The 16,943-nt window shown below is 43.4% G+C and overlaps 1 protein-coding gene across 4 annotated transcripts in view; it reads left to right on the top strand.

Moving 5' to 3' along the window:
* Window positions 1-1,464: 1,464 nt before the first annotated feature.
* The window catches only part of SMOC1 (SPARC related modular calcium binding 1), a 128,103-nt gene continuing 112,624 nt past the window's right edge, over window positions 1,465-16,943 (top strand). For all 4 annotated transcript variants that reach the window (XM_030949937.1, XM_030949939.1, XM_030949935.1 and 1 more), the window contains exon 1: window positions 1,465-1,666. In XM_030949937.1, the coding sequence (XP_030805797.1) occupies window positions 1,562-1,666 (105 nt within the window). In that variant the 5' untranslated portion in view covers window positions 1,465-1,561. The remainder of the gene's footprint in view (window positions 1,667-16,943) is intronic.

Here is a 16,943-nt window from a genome sequence, read left to right as displayed (position 1 = left end):
TAGGAAAAGAAAGATTAAAGCAACCACTATACCTACCCACTCTGCTTTGCTCTGATAAGATGCCAGAATTACATGACTTCTACTGTGTAACAAGGTTCTTTGTGTGGGTGTAGCAGCCCCTCCCCATACCTAGCGGATACACTCCAGGGAATTGTTGCAAGTGTGAATATTGCCTCTTGTAAGGTCACTGAGTAACGAAAGGTAATACATAGTGTGAAAAAATGTCATGTTTTGTGTGTTTCCATAAAAGCACCACAAAACAGTCCTACCTAAAGGTTATTATCACTATTACATGCACAGCAATGGCTTCCCATGCATATTACTCTGCAATATGTTGGGCCTCAGCCCTGCCCTACATCAAACTTAAGCTGGTAATTTGAAAATTAAGGACTTGATGTAAATGCAAGCCAGTCTAGATCACAAGATATCTCCACTGCTCAGTCCCTCTGTCAGGTAGAGGGCTTGGCATTACTTGCTGCCTCCAATGCTCAGGCCAACAGCTTGCTGCCGTTGCAATGCCATGGTACTGCTCCCTCTTTAGACATGCCTGTAAATACTGAGCTTTGCTGGTAGATGCATCTCCATTTTCCCCTCTTCCTTCTGCTCCACAGCTGCACTAACTTGCCCGTTGTATGACAATGCTCACTTTCTACCCAAATTTCCCATTACTAGGAGTGCCTGGTGCTTGGACAAACTGGGACCCACATACAGTCTCTATGGGCTTGTCATCTCAAGAGGTACCAAACTTGGACTTGGGATATTTTCCCAGGTGCAAGGCATGTATTACCAAAGACCCCAAACACATCACCTGCATGAGATCTGAAGGATTTGCTGGGCAATACAAAGCAATGGGCTCTGGGGCTACTTGTGCAACTGGGAATGCAGAGGAAGATCTTTAGGGAGAAGTAGAATCCGTGGCTGTGGCTCAGCCATGCCTCGGCTCGGAGGTGACACGAGGATCTGCTCTCCCTGAGGCACAAGCTTGCTCCTATAGCAGCCTTGGCCCCAGGACCAAATGAACACGGTTTGTGACCATGCGGTGGTTTCCTATGCCAAATTTACTTGCCCGCTAGCCCGGCCCGCCTGCATGGCTCAGCTGTCACTGCCCCCGCCCGGGGCTGGGCCAGCTATGCCCTGCACGGCCTCGGGGAGGGCGGCGCAGCCCGGCAGCCCCGCGGGGAGTGCCCGCCGCGCTGGCCGGCCGTACCCCGCGGCCAGCCGAGGCTGCCCGGCACCCGCACACACGCCCGGCCGCCGCGGGCTCTATGTGCCGCCGGGATGTCCAGGTGCCGCGGGCTCGGGGACGCCGCCCGCCCCGCGCCCTCCGCCGCCCGCCCGGTGGCGAGGGGCCGGGCGAGGCGGCGCGGCCCCGCCATTGGCGGCGGCCGCACGGCGATAGGCGCACGGCGCGGTCAGTGCCGGCCGGCCCCGCCCCGCCGCGGCTTTATAACGGGCATCCCCATGGCCGAGGCGGAGAGCCTGGTGCCGTGGGACTGGCACTGCTGCACCGCCCGGGAGAGCCGCCTCTGGTGGCTGCAGAGCCGCGCCGCCCCGAGGGACGATGATGCCGCGGGCCTGGCGCAGCGCGGGGGCTCGCCCGTTCCTGCTGGCGCTGCTGCTGGTGCATTTGCCGCCGGCTCGCAGCCACCGAGCCACGGGGCCCCGGGTAAGTGAGCTGGGCCGGGTAAGTGAGCTGGCGCGGCAGGTTGCAGCGCCCTGGCCCGGCCCGCCGCCCCCGCGCCCTGTCAGCGCCGCAGGTGGAGCCCCGGCCGCCGGGCAGCGCCCCCGGCCCCGCGACCCCCGGGCGCAGACCCTCGCCAGGGCCTCCCCTGCTCGCTTATTAAAAGCCGGGTATCGGCTGCATGCGAGAAGTTCATACACCGGTTATTAACTTGTTGGTATTTATTGCAGAAAAACACGGGAGGGGGGAGGTTGGCAGGCTGTGTTTTTATATTGCTCGACTTGCATTTAATATAGCCCCTGTTTCCAGCACATAGCTTTAGGACTTTTCTTTTTTTATGTTCTCAAGCAGGGATTAAATGAATCCTTCCAATAAAGCTAGATCCCTTCAGCCCAGGTTTCTCCCTGTAGGAGTCTAGCTCTGTTTTTTTTAAATCTGACAATGCCTGACTCTTGCTGGGGCTGTTCATTTCACTTACCAGACTATTACATTGCTCTGGGGGAGAACCCAACATTTTTCTAAATATGGTTCTCCCAGTGAGTGAGTGTTACCGCTGCAGCATCACTATGGAGTGGCGTGAGAGTTTTCAATTATAAAGCTGCAAAACAGTAGCTGTTCTTCGGCCAATGCTGCTGCATAGCTCTGGGTAAGTGGGATAAACTTGCCACTCTGCAGGCTTGTTGGATGCATTGGCCATGTGCATTTTTGCACATCTAAATGCTATCTAAAATGCTTGAAGTGCAGTACCTAATTAACTTAGACCATAGTTAGGCAAGACTAGGAGTCTTTGAAATCCCTGCTTGGCCAAAGTATAACAAAAAGGGACTTGAGTGAAATGTTCTTTTTTTTCTAATGGAAGTGTTTGACCATGAAGGCTATTAAATGCTTCTCAGAGCTGTGGAAAGCATACTACTGACTGCACTGATGTTGTTGTGTTCAGCTGTGCAGTCTCTTTTATGGCCAGATGTGTAACAGCAACTGTTAGTTCTGATCTCACTGGTTCTAAGTCAGAACTGGTGTGTGCCATAAATTACTGAGACCTGCTTTAAAAGATCAGGCAACACAGGGGGGTTATGCATATATCTTTATTACCTGATATCAAGCATAAACCTCAAGATCAGAGTGATTTCAAATCGAGAGGAAATTTAAAGGTGATAAGTAAGAGTCTGGCTGGGTGACTAGGATCTTCATCAGCACAAGTATCTAACTGCTTGAATGAAGCACAATTGAAACAAAAAAATCCTGATGGTAGTGCCTGATTGTACAATGAGCCTGTATACCAAACAGTTTTCATATATACCATTTTTTGTACTGTACTTTACAAGGCAGTTTAATTGCTCCCTGTGCTATGTTGTCTTGGAGTGGGAGCTGCTTCAGGGAAGTGGGAAACCAAATACAAAGGACTACTGATTTACTTTTTGCTTGAAGTAAGTACACTGACTTTGCTATTTCTTCCTTCATGGCTGGGGAGAATATCAGCTGTGAACACTAACATCTGTAGTTCTGTTGGAAGACGTATCTTAAAGTTTTAACCTAGTGATTTTACAAGCTCTTAAATGGAAAGCTGTATATTTCCAGGATGTCTTACTCATGAAATCTGTATTTTTGCCCCTCAAAGTGTCATGTGAAGGTGAGGAGTTTGGTTTGCTTGCTTGCAACCAGGTTGATTGATATAAGCCCCTGACCTTCATCTCTTGCAGCAATTAGACATTGCCAGTAAAGCTGTCATTAGTATAAATGTGGCATGCTTTAGGTTCCAATAAAAACAAAAATACTTTATTATTAATTTCTTAAATAATGACTACCAGGTTACGCCAATATGTATTTCTCGTGTGGACTTGCGATCAAGAGTGTATTCCTGTCAGGAAGTCTCCCTGGCCAGGTGTCAGTGCTGCAGTTCTGGGGATCTGCTCTTGTAGGTGTTCAAGTGCTAAGTGTGATACCTGCTCTTTTGCACTCTTTTCTGTATGGTAAGTGCTAGAACTACGATATTTGCAAGATGAAACTCTTTTAAAGGTGAACAACAGTTTTTAGTCCTACTCAGTGAATTCAAATGACCAGCAATAATGCTTGAATCAAGTTCTAGATCTTCCTACTTGCATTTCTCTTGCTACTGTAGTGTTCTAAGACAGGCAGCCAGTACTGTTACTAAATACATAAACAGAAGAGAATGGTTACTACTATTTGTAGAAAATGTTGAAAAACTAGAGGTATCGAAGAGAAATAGGTATATCTACATCTCTTGTGCCAATAAGGGATGAAACTTTCAGATTAAGTGAGTTCAGGATAATTACTTGAATACCAAGGTAAATTAAAAGTGCAGCTAGTACCTACAGGTCTGTTGGGGAACTTCTGGCTCTCAAAAGATGTATGAAGCTTGCTGTTTCTTGTTATAGTGAAACTATGAGCAGTGATGTGAATTCCTTAGGCTTGGTGTCAGTGATTTGTAGGAAACATCTGGCTCTTGCATGTATGCTGTTGCCCAATGACAGTTACTGACAACTGTCCCAAGTGAAGCCACATAGGAAGTCTAATATCATGTCCTAGAAATAGGACAAGGCTGCTGTGTGACTTGTTTCCTCACTTGACAGACTCTAGTAAAGCTTCTGCTGTGTTACACAATCACCTGGTCACTTCTACTTTTGTAGCTCAAAAGAGCATCATGGGACTATACTTGAAAGATGTCTGTTTGAAGGATGCTACCTTCTGGAAAAAGATAATTGAGCTTTATTTTCTATTCATTTGATCTTCCTGTGTGCCTCTTTTTCTCTGCTGGCATGAGATTTGGGGTGTGGGACAAGGCAGGTCTTGCTGTTTCCCGTCTCCTTGAACCCAAAGTGATAGACGGGGAGCTTGACCAGACTGGCTCTTGCATCTCCTACTGTGTGGTGCATTTAAGCAGTATTTTTTCATAGCAGATTAAATAGATTGTGCCACAAAGCTTTGTTTTCCTCCATCTGGACAATTAAGTGTGACCTTTGTTTTTTCTAGTTCAGGGAAAGATCTGTGTTGGCCCTCTGCTTTCTGAGTATAACTCCTGACCATTATGAACTTCATGTATGGCAGAGAACTGTTGGTGGCAGTAATGACAAATACTATCACAGAGAAATGGTGGATGCTTGCAGAAGGCACACAATGAGACTGCAGCAGTCAAAAGATATCCTACATCTTGGATGGGCTTGGAATTCTGGAAGACTGGGGACCTGCACCCCTCCAGTGACTTCAGAGGACAAAAAGATGATAGGAGGGGACAGGGGAGTCACTCTAACGTTCTTCCTATTTCATGCATGGAAATGTGTCATATCCTCCCCTGAAAGGCATGCTGATTGGAGACAAGGGAAGACCTTACAGTTCAGTGCCCTTAAAAAGGAAGGTAGTAAATAGCAAAACTGTGATGCTACCAACAGATTCCAGTGCATAAACTGGAGTGCCACAGAGCATTGGGAATTTCCTGCTGCAGTTGACTACTAGCTAGAACACCAAATAAGAGTCTTGGTAAAAAGTGCTGAAAAGGCTCCTGCAGCTTTGTTGTCCCCTCTGGGAGGAGGCAGCAGCGTTGCAGAAAAATGAATGTTAGGATAGGTTTTCAATGACTGAATTTTGTTTCTTTTTTGAGATTAATCACCATTCTACTTTGCAAAGGTCTACACTAGTAACTAGTGACTGAAGCACTTTAATGCTTTTAGATTTCTTTAACATTGGAGAGATTCATTTAATGACGAAACAAGTACCCAAAGGCAAGTATTTAGAAAAGAGATGGGACAGATTTGTTGCTCTATGGCAAACAGATAGCTTGTTTTGGTTGGGTGAGGGATGTTTTTTACCCAGGTGGAAACTCTAATTATGTTTGGAGCTATGTTGCTTATTTCTCCTTCTCCTTGCTCCTTTTAGACCTTTAATGTCAGCTGAATTAATTTATGTGTACTAAAGAAACTGCTCTGAGTTGTGTTTTTTAAACAGTATGCAACTGTGTTGAAGAACAGGATTAATTCTTGTGTAGAAAAGTATTAAAACATTATGTTCCTGTTGGAACAGAAGGCCCTGTTCTAAACAGAAAAATATTGTAGGGTTTTACTTGCTTTTTGTAGTCTTGGAGTTGGTGTTTTAACTGCTTGAGCTTCAGAGTCAGCTACAAGAATATTCCCACTCATGTTAATGAGCTGTGCTGTTAATGAAAGATTCCTGGCCAGCAAAAGATTGGGTACAGAAAAAGAAGCTGCTCATGTATTTTTGCTGGTGGTGGCAGCAAGCTCTGTAGCTGATGGAACACCTACAATAATAACCTCTTGGATTAGTTTTCCTGTTTCTAGCTCTAGTGTGCTAAGGTAATCTTCAGTGCAGAGCAGATGCTGTCTTGGCTTCTTTCATTTCCAGATGGCCTGAAGCAATTGGTAAGATGACTGTAAACTCATTTCAGTAGTGTAGTAGCTCTAAAATATTAATACTGCTATTTAAATATCTTAGATGTTCTTATCCTGCCATCTCAAACTAATTGCGACATTACTATGTCAAAAAAACCCCAAACAAACAAAACCCCATTTGTCTCTCACTTGGCTGGTGAATCCCAGTTCTTCTGGTGCTGGCACATCTGACAGTGCAGTTAAGTGTTACACAATAAGCTTTATGCTAACATTAAAAGCTAAACATGGAAGCAATACAGGTGGAACTAAAGCTGATCCCTGAAGGCTGTGGTGCTGGCTGTCATACTTAAGCATCCTGTGTGACAGTGTGGTGGCTTCCTGTCAGAGTCCCTTGGCAGCTGCCACGATCTCTCTGGTAATGATGCACTGTCCAGGGACTTTGTGGCACAGCAGACCTTGAGGTGAGCTTGGTGTGCTGTGAGAGTAGTTTACTGCTTTGGTCCTCAGGTGATACTCTGGCAGAGTAGCAGCTGTTGTGACTTGAACTATGAAGCTTACAAGCTTCACTACTGTCATGGCATTGGTGGGACTCTAAGCTTCCTATGCTCATTTGTGAGAAGCTCTTTTTTGTGTAGTTCTTGCTCTAGCTGAACTGTCGTTGATGTGGGTGAATCTATTCCATGCTGGAGCTTTCTGGATAAGGTGGGAGGTCAGTTTGATATGTTTGCTTATGCAGAGAAACTACCAGGATGTGATGGAATTAGTATGTAGCTGGCTGTCTCTTCTGACTGGCTCACATGAGCAGTCACAACTTGTGTTCAGCAGCTTATCTGTGAACCATGTGAAACTTTCTGTGTGTGATGACTTTACTGCTTGTAGGTATGAGGAAGAAGTATTCTGAATGCAACTCTGTGCTCTTTTTTTTTTTTTTTTTGTGTTGAGGGGAGGAGGCATTGTAGCTTTAGGAGAGTAACAACAGGAAAGCATAGCTAGTCACACCAGGGTGTAAAGTTTTATTCAGGACAGTGAAAACCACCCACCCTACAAAAGAGTTCTTTGTATATGGCCTCATACAGGCTATCAGCAGCTCTTCAGCCTGAGAGCAACTTTCCCAGGATAAGGCCTTACCTTGAAACCAGCCTCATGCCTCATATCCTGGATGCTTTTTCTCTTTATTAAAGTAGGTTCCTGATGCAATTTAGGCGCCTGTGGGATGCTGCAGTAACAATATTGATAATGTTAGCAATATTCATGGGTTTTAGAAAAGAGTCATCTGCTTGTTTGGTGAGGAAAACATTGCCTCATATAGTGGGCCTGCCCTCTGACCAATGCTATTCCTTTAAAAATTGAGGTGACAAATATGGTTATTATGGTTTTCTACAAGAGCTGCTCCTAGGGAAGTCTGTGCTGTCTGAGTAGAAGGTCTTCATGCTGAAAGTGCAGTCCTACATTGTCGCAGGTGACAATGGAGCAAACCGGCTTTGGTTTATGGAGGGATTCACTCTTTAGTCTGTGTGGCACTTCCAGGGTACCCTGGAGACTGTCCTGAGCCTGACTGGATGATGCCAAGGCATCAGCAGCAGCCTGGAATAACACCCTTGGTGGAAGGACCACCCTTGGTGGAAGGGTGTCCTGTCTGTCTCACTGGAGATATTCAAGAACCGTGTGGATGCAATCCTGTGTCACGTGCTTTAAGATGACCCTACTTGAGCAGGGAGGTGGGACCAGATAAGCCACCGTGGTTCTTCCCAACCTGACTCACTCTGTGACTCTCAGATGTTTCTGTTCTGAGTGTGTCCTTAGAGCAGTGGCCTGGAAGGCCTCATAAGCCTCCAGCTGCCTGGGCTGTCAAACTCTTCACTGGTGGTCTCCCAGCTGTAGCCTGCTCAGAAGGATATGCCTGCATGTTGGGTTTGTGCATTTTTGCCTCCCACTGGCTTGTGGCTGGGCCAGCTGCTTTTGAGGGCCCACTGACAGAGGTTTTCATTTGGAGTGGCATGTACCTATGCAGCAGGCAAGTGAGTGGTAGGTATGGAATGAGAACAAACTTAAGTACGTCCCCCCAAGGTCTGAGCCTAGAGATAGGAAAATAACACCAGTTACTATAGTAACAGAGGCTGCATCATTCAAGGTTGGCTCAGGATTTTGGCAAGTAGAGTCTGGCAGCAAAGCCTAGACAAGCAACCCACCGGTGCTGCTGGCAGAGTCTTCATGCAGGTGGAGGAAGTCATACAGAAACTGGTGTGTGTAGGCAGATAACTTGCTCTGCCATGGGCACCTGGACTCCCCTCTTGGGCTGGCGCTGTAGTTCTTTTACCTCTGGATGAAGTAAATGAATGAATGTGAGCAGGGCATTGTACCTGAGTAACTGCTGCTGAGGACCATACTGGTCACTGCTTGAGTATAGACCCAGAGCATGTGCCAGGGCTCTGTAAACTGGGTCACTTTGCCCCATACGCTGGAAGTGGCTAAGGGGAAGGAAGCTGACTGTTTGTGTGCAACATTCCTTCTGTGCAAGGCATAGACTATTGAGATTCTATTCAGTGAATCCGTTGACATTGGCTCTGTAGGCTATGTGGCAGCCCTTGTCAGTCTGAAGTTAAATTTGATTCACTGCTATAAGAGCATTGGCCTAATAGAATTTTTTTCTATTCTGAGTCTTGTGACAAACTAAAATAATGTAATTTTACCCTATTCAGAGTGGAAGAAGTGTGCTCTTTCTGTGCCACTGAGATGGTGATTAAAGATGGGGTTGAGAGACTGAAAAAAAGTGAGGGCTTTCTCATTGGAGAGCCTCTGACAGAATTATAGTAAGGGGAAGGGAAGATGTGTTGGGATAAGAAAGATGGAGAAGTAGGACAGATGAAATAACTTGTTTTTCTAAGGTTTTTCTTGGCCATTGGTCCAGTTAATGATAGTTGGAGTCATATTGAGAGGGATGTGCTGATCCTCAAATAGGGAGGAGAGGTTCCAAACACTTAGTGGGCAGATTCTGTTTCAGAGTTTCTCTTGGCCATCAGTCCTCTGTTACCATTGCTTGGGTCACAGACTAGAAGGAATGTGGAAAATGTTGTCCATCCCTTTTTCTTCCCTGTTTCATGACTGAGAATTTTCATTTGAATTGCACAGGGACGCCATATTCTGCCTTTTGATGAGCAACTTCCACTAACTTAGCTGCTATATGTAGGCTTGTGATGCATGGAATAGAGCTTGTTCTATTATTCCATGGAGTCCAGAATAGTTGATTAACAACTTTTTCTTTGGGTATATAGAGAACCCAAAATATAAGATCACATGATCCTTCAGTAGTAAAGCTAATACTTTAGGGTTTGATGCTCCAACAAATTAAAACAATCCAATACAGCCTTAATGTAAAGGTAACTGTCTCAGATTCTCTGGCTGTTGTGGGTTGCACAAGAAGCAGTATGACCACATATGGTATGGAGGGGGAGTGAACCAGGAATCAAATAGATAAGGAAGCATCCTTAGGTGAAAGCACCTGGTAGAGGTAGTGGAATCCTTTAATGTCCAGATGTACGTTATCTCTAGATCTTGCTTCTGTGTATACCATATACATGCTAGTAAGAAACATGTGATATGGTAATCTTTTGTTGCAGCATAGACTACCTTGAGTAGCATGAAGATTAAAGAACCTACTCCAGCTAGTACATCAAACCACTTCCCATTTCTTTGAAGCAGATTTATATGCATTCTACACTTGGGCTTAAACAAATACGTGGTGAAACTAGGTGCAAGTTAAGAACTAAAAAGTTATTATCCTTCCAAGTGGAGGATAATAAATGAGTTGGAGTTTGTGGATACTAGCCAGATGAAGAGGTTTCTGTCTGAGCCAAGAAGCTGCTTCTGATTTGGGTTTAGTTACCATACAGAATGGCGGTAACTGTTGTTGGCTTCTGCCTGGAGTTTTGCATTTGGCTTATTCCTTTGCCCTTAAAAGTAAGCAGACAAGTGTTGCAAAAGTAGATAAGCTGTGCGCAAAATTAGTTTTTAAAAATGTGTGTGCATCCAGAACACTAGAGTATTATCAACTCCAGACTTGTAGAGAAATGTGAGCTTTAATGTGTATGCATCTCGGGCTTAGTTGAAGCAAATTACTTTTAACATAGAAATCTGTGAGACTGGTATGTGTAAAATGAACAGTGGTGTTAATGCAATAATTTTTTTGCTCCACAGTTCTGGAGATTAGCTTGACTTCTTTTCCCTTTCTGCATCTTAACCTCAAAATATGTAAATCTAGAAGAACTTGATCCACCTTTTAAAGTTAAAAACAATACCAGTGTCTGCAGCCAAGGCTTTGGAGTCCTGTCAGGTAAGGGATTGGGTGTAAGTGCTGCCATATCTTCCTGCTGTTGTAGTAAACTGTAGCCAGTTGGATTCTCAGTGCTTCAGCTGGTGGTGGTATTCGCCCTCACTTAGCTGCAATGCATCTGAAATATGCCTGGAAATTAAGCTGAATTATGCAGATGCAGAAATCTGTCTGACTGTAGTTTTAACCTAACTTCTGAAAGTGCTTGCCATGGGATAGGAAATGCACTGCACATATAGATGTCCAGGGGGTTAGTTTTTGATTGTAAGAGAAAACTTACAGTTTGATGCTTCTGCCTGCTGTACCTGAAGGTCTCAGGTTATTCTAGAGGTGCTGTCCTTTAGCTTTGTAGGTAAAAATCTGAAATGATGGCCAAGTGACACTGCTTAACTGTATAGGTAATACCTCATGGTGTAATAAGGTATTTCAGTGGTGGCTGGTGGCTATGCTACCTGACATGTCTCGTGCTTTCCATAAAGGGGGCAAACATTGAAGAATTTTGCAATGATTTTTTTATCAGGGTTGCTAGACTAGCATTCCCCTGACTTTGTCAGTGTCTATGGGCTGTATTTCCTTCTTTATTATTGCTTAGGTGCGGAGAGAATTTTTATGAGCAGGGATTGTACCCCCAAGTTTGAAAGTCAAAGCTGTCTGTTGTGGGCTTTATCTTGTTAGGTACTCTGTAGAGCCAGGGATGTTCTGCTTCATAGAGTCAGGACATTCTTTCAATGGCAGTAACTGCTCTTGGACTCCCTTTACTTTCCCAGTTTAAGCTTGAACTGTAGAAGGAGTAGTAGTTTCAATTTCTACAGACTTTTACAAAATGGACATAATTTGCTGGTGGTAGCGTATATTAATGATTGTTAAATCGATTGTCTAGAAGTACAAGGAAGTATGTCAGCCCAAATTTTTTGTTTTGTGTGCTCATCTTCAGGAGTTTCCAGGGAGCTGAGTGTTCTCTTCACAGTGAACTAAGAAGGTGCCTTATGCTCCAACTTAGTGCTGCTTTTCTTTTTCTAAATTAAGGGCTCATACATCGAGTAGTCTAGTTGTCTCTGAAGTAAGCTGGATGTTACTAGTTGTAGCTGTTGAAGACTTAAGTTTTCCAAGGCTGTCAGGTTTTGTTCTCTCCTCAGTTCCCCTGAAGTAACAAATGTATTAGTAGAAAAAAAATAGTGCTCTGCTGGATTTGACCACCTAAGCTACTACCCTTCTTAAAATGTGAAGTTGTTAAAATCTAACTGTTGGAGCTCTCTTGAACTTCCCAGCTCACCTATTAGTCATGTATATCCTGAAAAATCAGGATTAAATTTAAGGTGGCTGATAGAGCTTTAAATAACTGGACAAAGTAAATGTTTGCCATTTTGTTACTAAAATAGGGCATCTCTTAAGGTTGACTAGGACAGGGAGTGGAAAGCATTTGGTGTGAAACTTCGGGTTTCCTCTTCAGTTTTCAGTGAGGCTGTATAAATTTCAGGATTTTTGTTGTGAGCAATAGATACCTAAAGGAGCTCCAAACTAGCTGGGTTGTGAAGAGAAGTTGATCTTTTCTTTACCACAAAAGTGCTTCTTCACCTGAGGCGCTTTGGCAGCAGTGTTGGAGCTGAAACTAGCTGTTGCTCATTAGCATACTGCAGTGTATGTTTTGCAGATTTCTAATCTGGATTTGAACGCACCCATAGGATGAAGCATCCTAACTCATTTGCACTGTTTTTTAAAATCTCTTGGTGTGTAAACAGATATGATGTGTAGATGTTAGCTTTTATCCTAGGAGGATGAAGCTATCCTTCTTGCATGAAAGTAATTAAAAAAAAAGTCAGTTCCAACTTCCAAATCGAGTTTTACCTGTGTAATTAACTTAAGAAGAACACAGTATATCTTCTAGAACACTAGGAGCTTTTTGGTGCTGAAACTGGAACTGAGTGGGAGGAAATAATTTACCACACTTGAATAAATTTAAGCATTCCTAAAACCTGTCCCTCAATGTTTCTGGATTTTGCCCAATTGTATGACAAGTACATTTTGAGCCCAAAGATTTGAGAATCAGATCCAGCTTGAATAGCTGATGTCATAAGCAAACTAAGTTTCTAAGTTTCCTGTTGGAACTCTAAGAATTTACCTAAAAGTCCTCAAGTTTTGCTTCTAGTTCTGTTGGCAAACAAAACCAAACTTGTTTCCACAGTTGCTTCACATAATTGAGGGATTTTTTCCCCGGCCTCTGCTGAAGTCCCAGAATTGGGGAAGAGTTCGGTAGTAGAACCTCATGCAATATGAAGACAAAGGTTTGATTAAAAAAATCAAGCAACAGTGTGCTCTTAAGTGAATGACAGCCCCAAATAAAAAGTTTAACTTCAACTCTAGGCAAGTTTTTCTCTGTAGCAAAGAATTGTGAACTAGAGAGGCATAGCTCTTTCTTCCCCCATGTTTAAAAAAGGTAGGTATTTTACCATAGAAACTGTTCTTGCTGTTAAACTTCAAACCTTCTCAGGTATCCCATGCAACCTTAGCTCTTTATTGCTTTTGTTAAGGAAATTTCCACATCTGACCTTAAGTAGAAAGCTTCTACTACAACTACTTCCAAGTTAGTCTGCCCATTAATAGTGTTACCTACTGAATAGCTTCTGACTAGCTTTTCCTTTATCTAGACTCCTGTCAAATCTGCTTCATTCCCTCTTAAGAGATATACACCCTGGGTGTGCCTCTGTTCGGGCAGGACAACAGGAGTGGGAGAACAATTCTGAACTTGGTAGTTTTTCCTGAATTGTGCCTGAAGCCTTCCTCCTGGTAAAGGTGTGTCCAATTTCAGGAATTCATGCTTTTCTTTGGAATCACTAGGGCAAGTAAATCAAGTTAAACTAAACATATATTCCACTTGACATGTTTTCCTTCAGTTTGTTCAGCATTGATAAACTCACTTATAAAGCTATAACCAACCTTTCAGGGCAATGATTAAGTGTTGCATGTCAGAGCAAAAGCTAAAAATTACTTTCACTTCTTTCTTTGTCTTTACCTTTCATGAAACTGTGGAGAATATAAGCACTTGTATTCAGGAAGTGCCAGAAGGCTGATTATAGACATGATGAGGTCACCTCAGATTAAGAGGACAAAATAGGGTGTTATCTTTGGCTTGTCTCTGGTTAGTATTTATTAGAAAGCAAACCTAGGGGTTACCACAAATAGCCTAAGCCAAGCATGTCAGTTCTTCACTGTATGGCAGACTGATGTTCACGCATATCCATGCATTTCCTAAGGCAACCAATTAGGATCAAATGAGAAGAGATAATCTTGTTAAATCTCATGCCAGTGTTCAGATGGGTAGAATTGTACTTATCTAAAATTGCTTTAGTGGGACTTGCTAGTGGCTTTTGTTTCACTAGCAGATGTTGATTTAAAAATACAAGACTCTCTTGGCATCTGTTTTATTGTGAGGTGATTGACACCAGTGCTAGGCATTGTTTACACAAAACATCTGAATGTAGTCACAACTGGATTCAACAAGATACTAAGTGAAGACAGCATTTATAAATGCTGACACTGATGAAGCTTCTTTAGTTGATGACCTATACTAAATTGCAGTCAGGATTTGATGGATTTCAATGGAGGAAACCTCTTAAAATTGGAAAGGGACAGAGTTTGAGGAAGCATTTCTTATGCAAAGTGAAGGGAGTATTTTCTTACTTTCCCGAGCTCTGACCTTTTTTCTTCTGATGAAGCAGCTGCTGCAGTATCCACTCTTTAACTGAAACTCTTATCAAATTAAGCTGCTGCTCTGGCTTCTTGTTCATCTTGAATACTTGGCTTAGAGCTTCACATCCCTGAAGTGAAGGAAAAGCACCATGAAGTTTCCCCTTACTTTAGGGAGTGACATGCCTTTATCTTAGGTGTTCATTGGGGAGGAAGTTGATGGTACCCAGTGATGTCTTGTTCTCAGCTGGGGATTATTTTAATGTACAGCTGACTCTTGGGAAGTATTTCTAGCTGTATTGTAGGACAACATCTATGTTCTATCTAGTGCTGTATGCAGAGTCTGCTCAGCTTGAACAGTTTTAGTTGGATTTACTGCTTTCAGACAGTGAGCTTGATTTTGTCGGAGGCTTCCCTTCAAATGTGATTCCTGTTTGGGGAAAGTTTTTGTGGAAATTGAGTGAGATTATAAAGTCATCCCCCTTTAAAGCTCAAATGGCACTGATTCAACAAATGTTACAAGATATTAAAGAGACAATTGTGAAGGGCTGAATTGATATCTGGCAAGTGTCTGTCTCAGTTGAAGCTTGTAATCCACTTTGGTTATTGCAATATGAGCTCTTGGGCTAGAAAAGTTCAACAGTTCTGGAAAGATGGGAGAGCTCAAAATCTCTGAGTTGGTGTCAGACAGTGACAAAATTAAACAGAATTGTAATTAATCACTTGCATTCAATTAATTTCCTCTTTCTTCCCTTGGTTGATTTATTTACTGGTTTATTCACTTATGCCAGGAAAAGCTGCCTTTCTAGATTTCAGACCATCCCTGTATTTCTTAAGCCTCACTGATACTACAGTACCTCTAATGATGAGCAAGCACCAAGTTATCCACAGGACCAAACAGCATGGATTGTTCTTGGCTGGATTATGAGGATTGTGCCTAGAATCTGCAAACTGGAAATGTTTCTGCTTTTGTCCTTGCTTGTGTGGTTGGTTGGCCTTGCCCAGCTGCCAGACCCCTCCTCACTTCTTCCTATGCTCCAGCATTGGTTTTACTTAGCGACTTCAATCTTCCAGAAAAAATCTGCTCCATCATGGCCACTCTATGGGGTGCAGCTTTCTTTCAGAAAATGCTGACCTGCTGTGTGTGGCATCTTTCCAGGGGCTGCAGGGCAAGACCTGCTCCTCCGTGGGCTGCAGAGGAATCTCTACTTTGGTATCAAAGACTCCTTCACTGATCTTGATTGTGCTGTGGCTTCTCACTTCCCGGCCTGCTTCCCATGCCATGTGCCATTTTGCCCTTTAAGTTTGCTCTCGGAGGCACTGTCAGCCTGGTTGATGGGCTGCTCTTTGGCCTGTGGTGGGTGTGGTATGGAACCAGCTCTGTCCAGCACAGGGCACCCCATGTCTTCTCAGGGAGACCACCTCTGCAGCTGCTACCAAAACTTTGCCATGTAAACCCAATACAGGTGGTCAGACAAGGCTTTACACTGTGAGTCAACATTGCTGCTTCTGCAATGCTGCCTTGGATTGCAAAGCTCACAGCAGAGTTAGCAATGGTTTTGCTTCTGAAAGTACCACCAACATGGGGTTCACACGTCAGTCAAACTGGTTATGCCTTGAAGTCACCTGCTTCAGTCCTTGTCAAGGCAGTGTGGATGTCTAGGAGAGGCTCCATGTGGTTTTGCTGTGAAAGGTGACAGTACACCTAAGCAATATCAGAGAAGATGTTGTCTAGCCTAAGTTCTAGTCTGTGCTTTTAATTTTTTAGGATGTAGCCTCAAATTGCCTGAGTACTTTCAAGTTCTGTTCCCATATGAATGTAGATTTCAGGTTGATTGTGTTACTCTGTTTTTTCCATATGAATGTGTTTACCTCCAGAGCACTGCAGTTCTGTACAATTTGCAAACAGCTGCTTTGCAGGCATGTGTGTGACTTATTTGGGGTGACTTCATAGTAAGGAAAGGGAAAGCCTGATCACCTTGAAGTTCTTTGGGGTTCTAGCTTCTACACACTATAGATGTTTCAGATCATGGCATATAGATGGAAGTTCTCTGGCAGTGAGTTGAGTGCTAAATCCCACATGTATTCAAGTACCTACATGCTATTAATTTCTGGCTCCATGAAGAGCTTCTGAAAATTTTGGTATGGCAGGGCTATCACATCCAAAGGTAGGGACTGGCTTTGCATTTTACCCATTTGGAAGGGGAAGAGACCACACAGTTAGCAGTAAGTGCTATAACTGGTCCTGGTACTGAATAATTCTGAAAAAGGACTGCCAAATATTGTGTCTCCTGACACACTTTGACTTGGGAAACTTATAGAAGCTAGTCATTTTGGTCACCAACAATCTCCAAACAGGATAGGGATAAATTTTTTTAAATTTCCAGAATCTGACAACTTCTAGCATTTTAATATGAGGTTTTAAGCCTTTACCAAATAGTTTCTCAAAGTCCTATGAAGAGTAGGCCACTGTAGTAATTCACAAACACTGACCTTACACTTTAAAGCACTAAAGAAACTCTATAACTTTACTTGCAGTATGTGAGTCCTTTTGACAGGATATAGTGGAAAGTACAAACTTAAAGTAAAATGTAGTAATCAAAAAAATAATTATCCTAGATATCAAAGTACCACTGTTTGAGTTAAGATTGTTAGCATTTAAGTGCAACAGGCAACAAGTTTAGTTGGGTACACTCAAGCTGGAACAGCCTCCTGTTTCCAAGTTGATTTTCTGCTCATAAACCATCCTTTATGCTGCATCCATTCTGTGGTCTGTGTTTCCAAGCTCATGTCCAGGCATATTTTCTGATCCCTGGCTATGTGTTGAATATGGTGCTTTGGCCTGCTGTGAGTTACAGCCAGACAACAGCTGTGGCTGGACTGACCAATT

The sequence above is a fragment of the Camarhynchus parvulus genome, chromosome 5, assembly GCF_901933205.1.
Source record: "Camarhynchus parvulus chromosome 5, STF_HiC, whole genome shotgun sequence".
In the NCBI taxonomy this organism is placed as follows: Eukaryota; Metazoa; Chordata; class Aves; order Passeriformes; family Thraupidae; genus Camarhynchus; species Camarhynchus parvulus.
The sequence above is the reverse complement of the archived record's forward strand: the minus strand, read 5'-3'. Positions and strand labels throughout refer to the sequence as shown.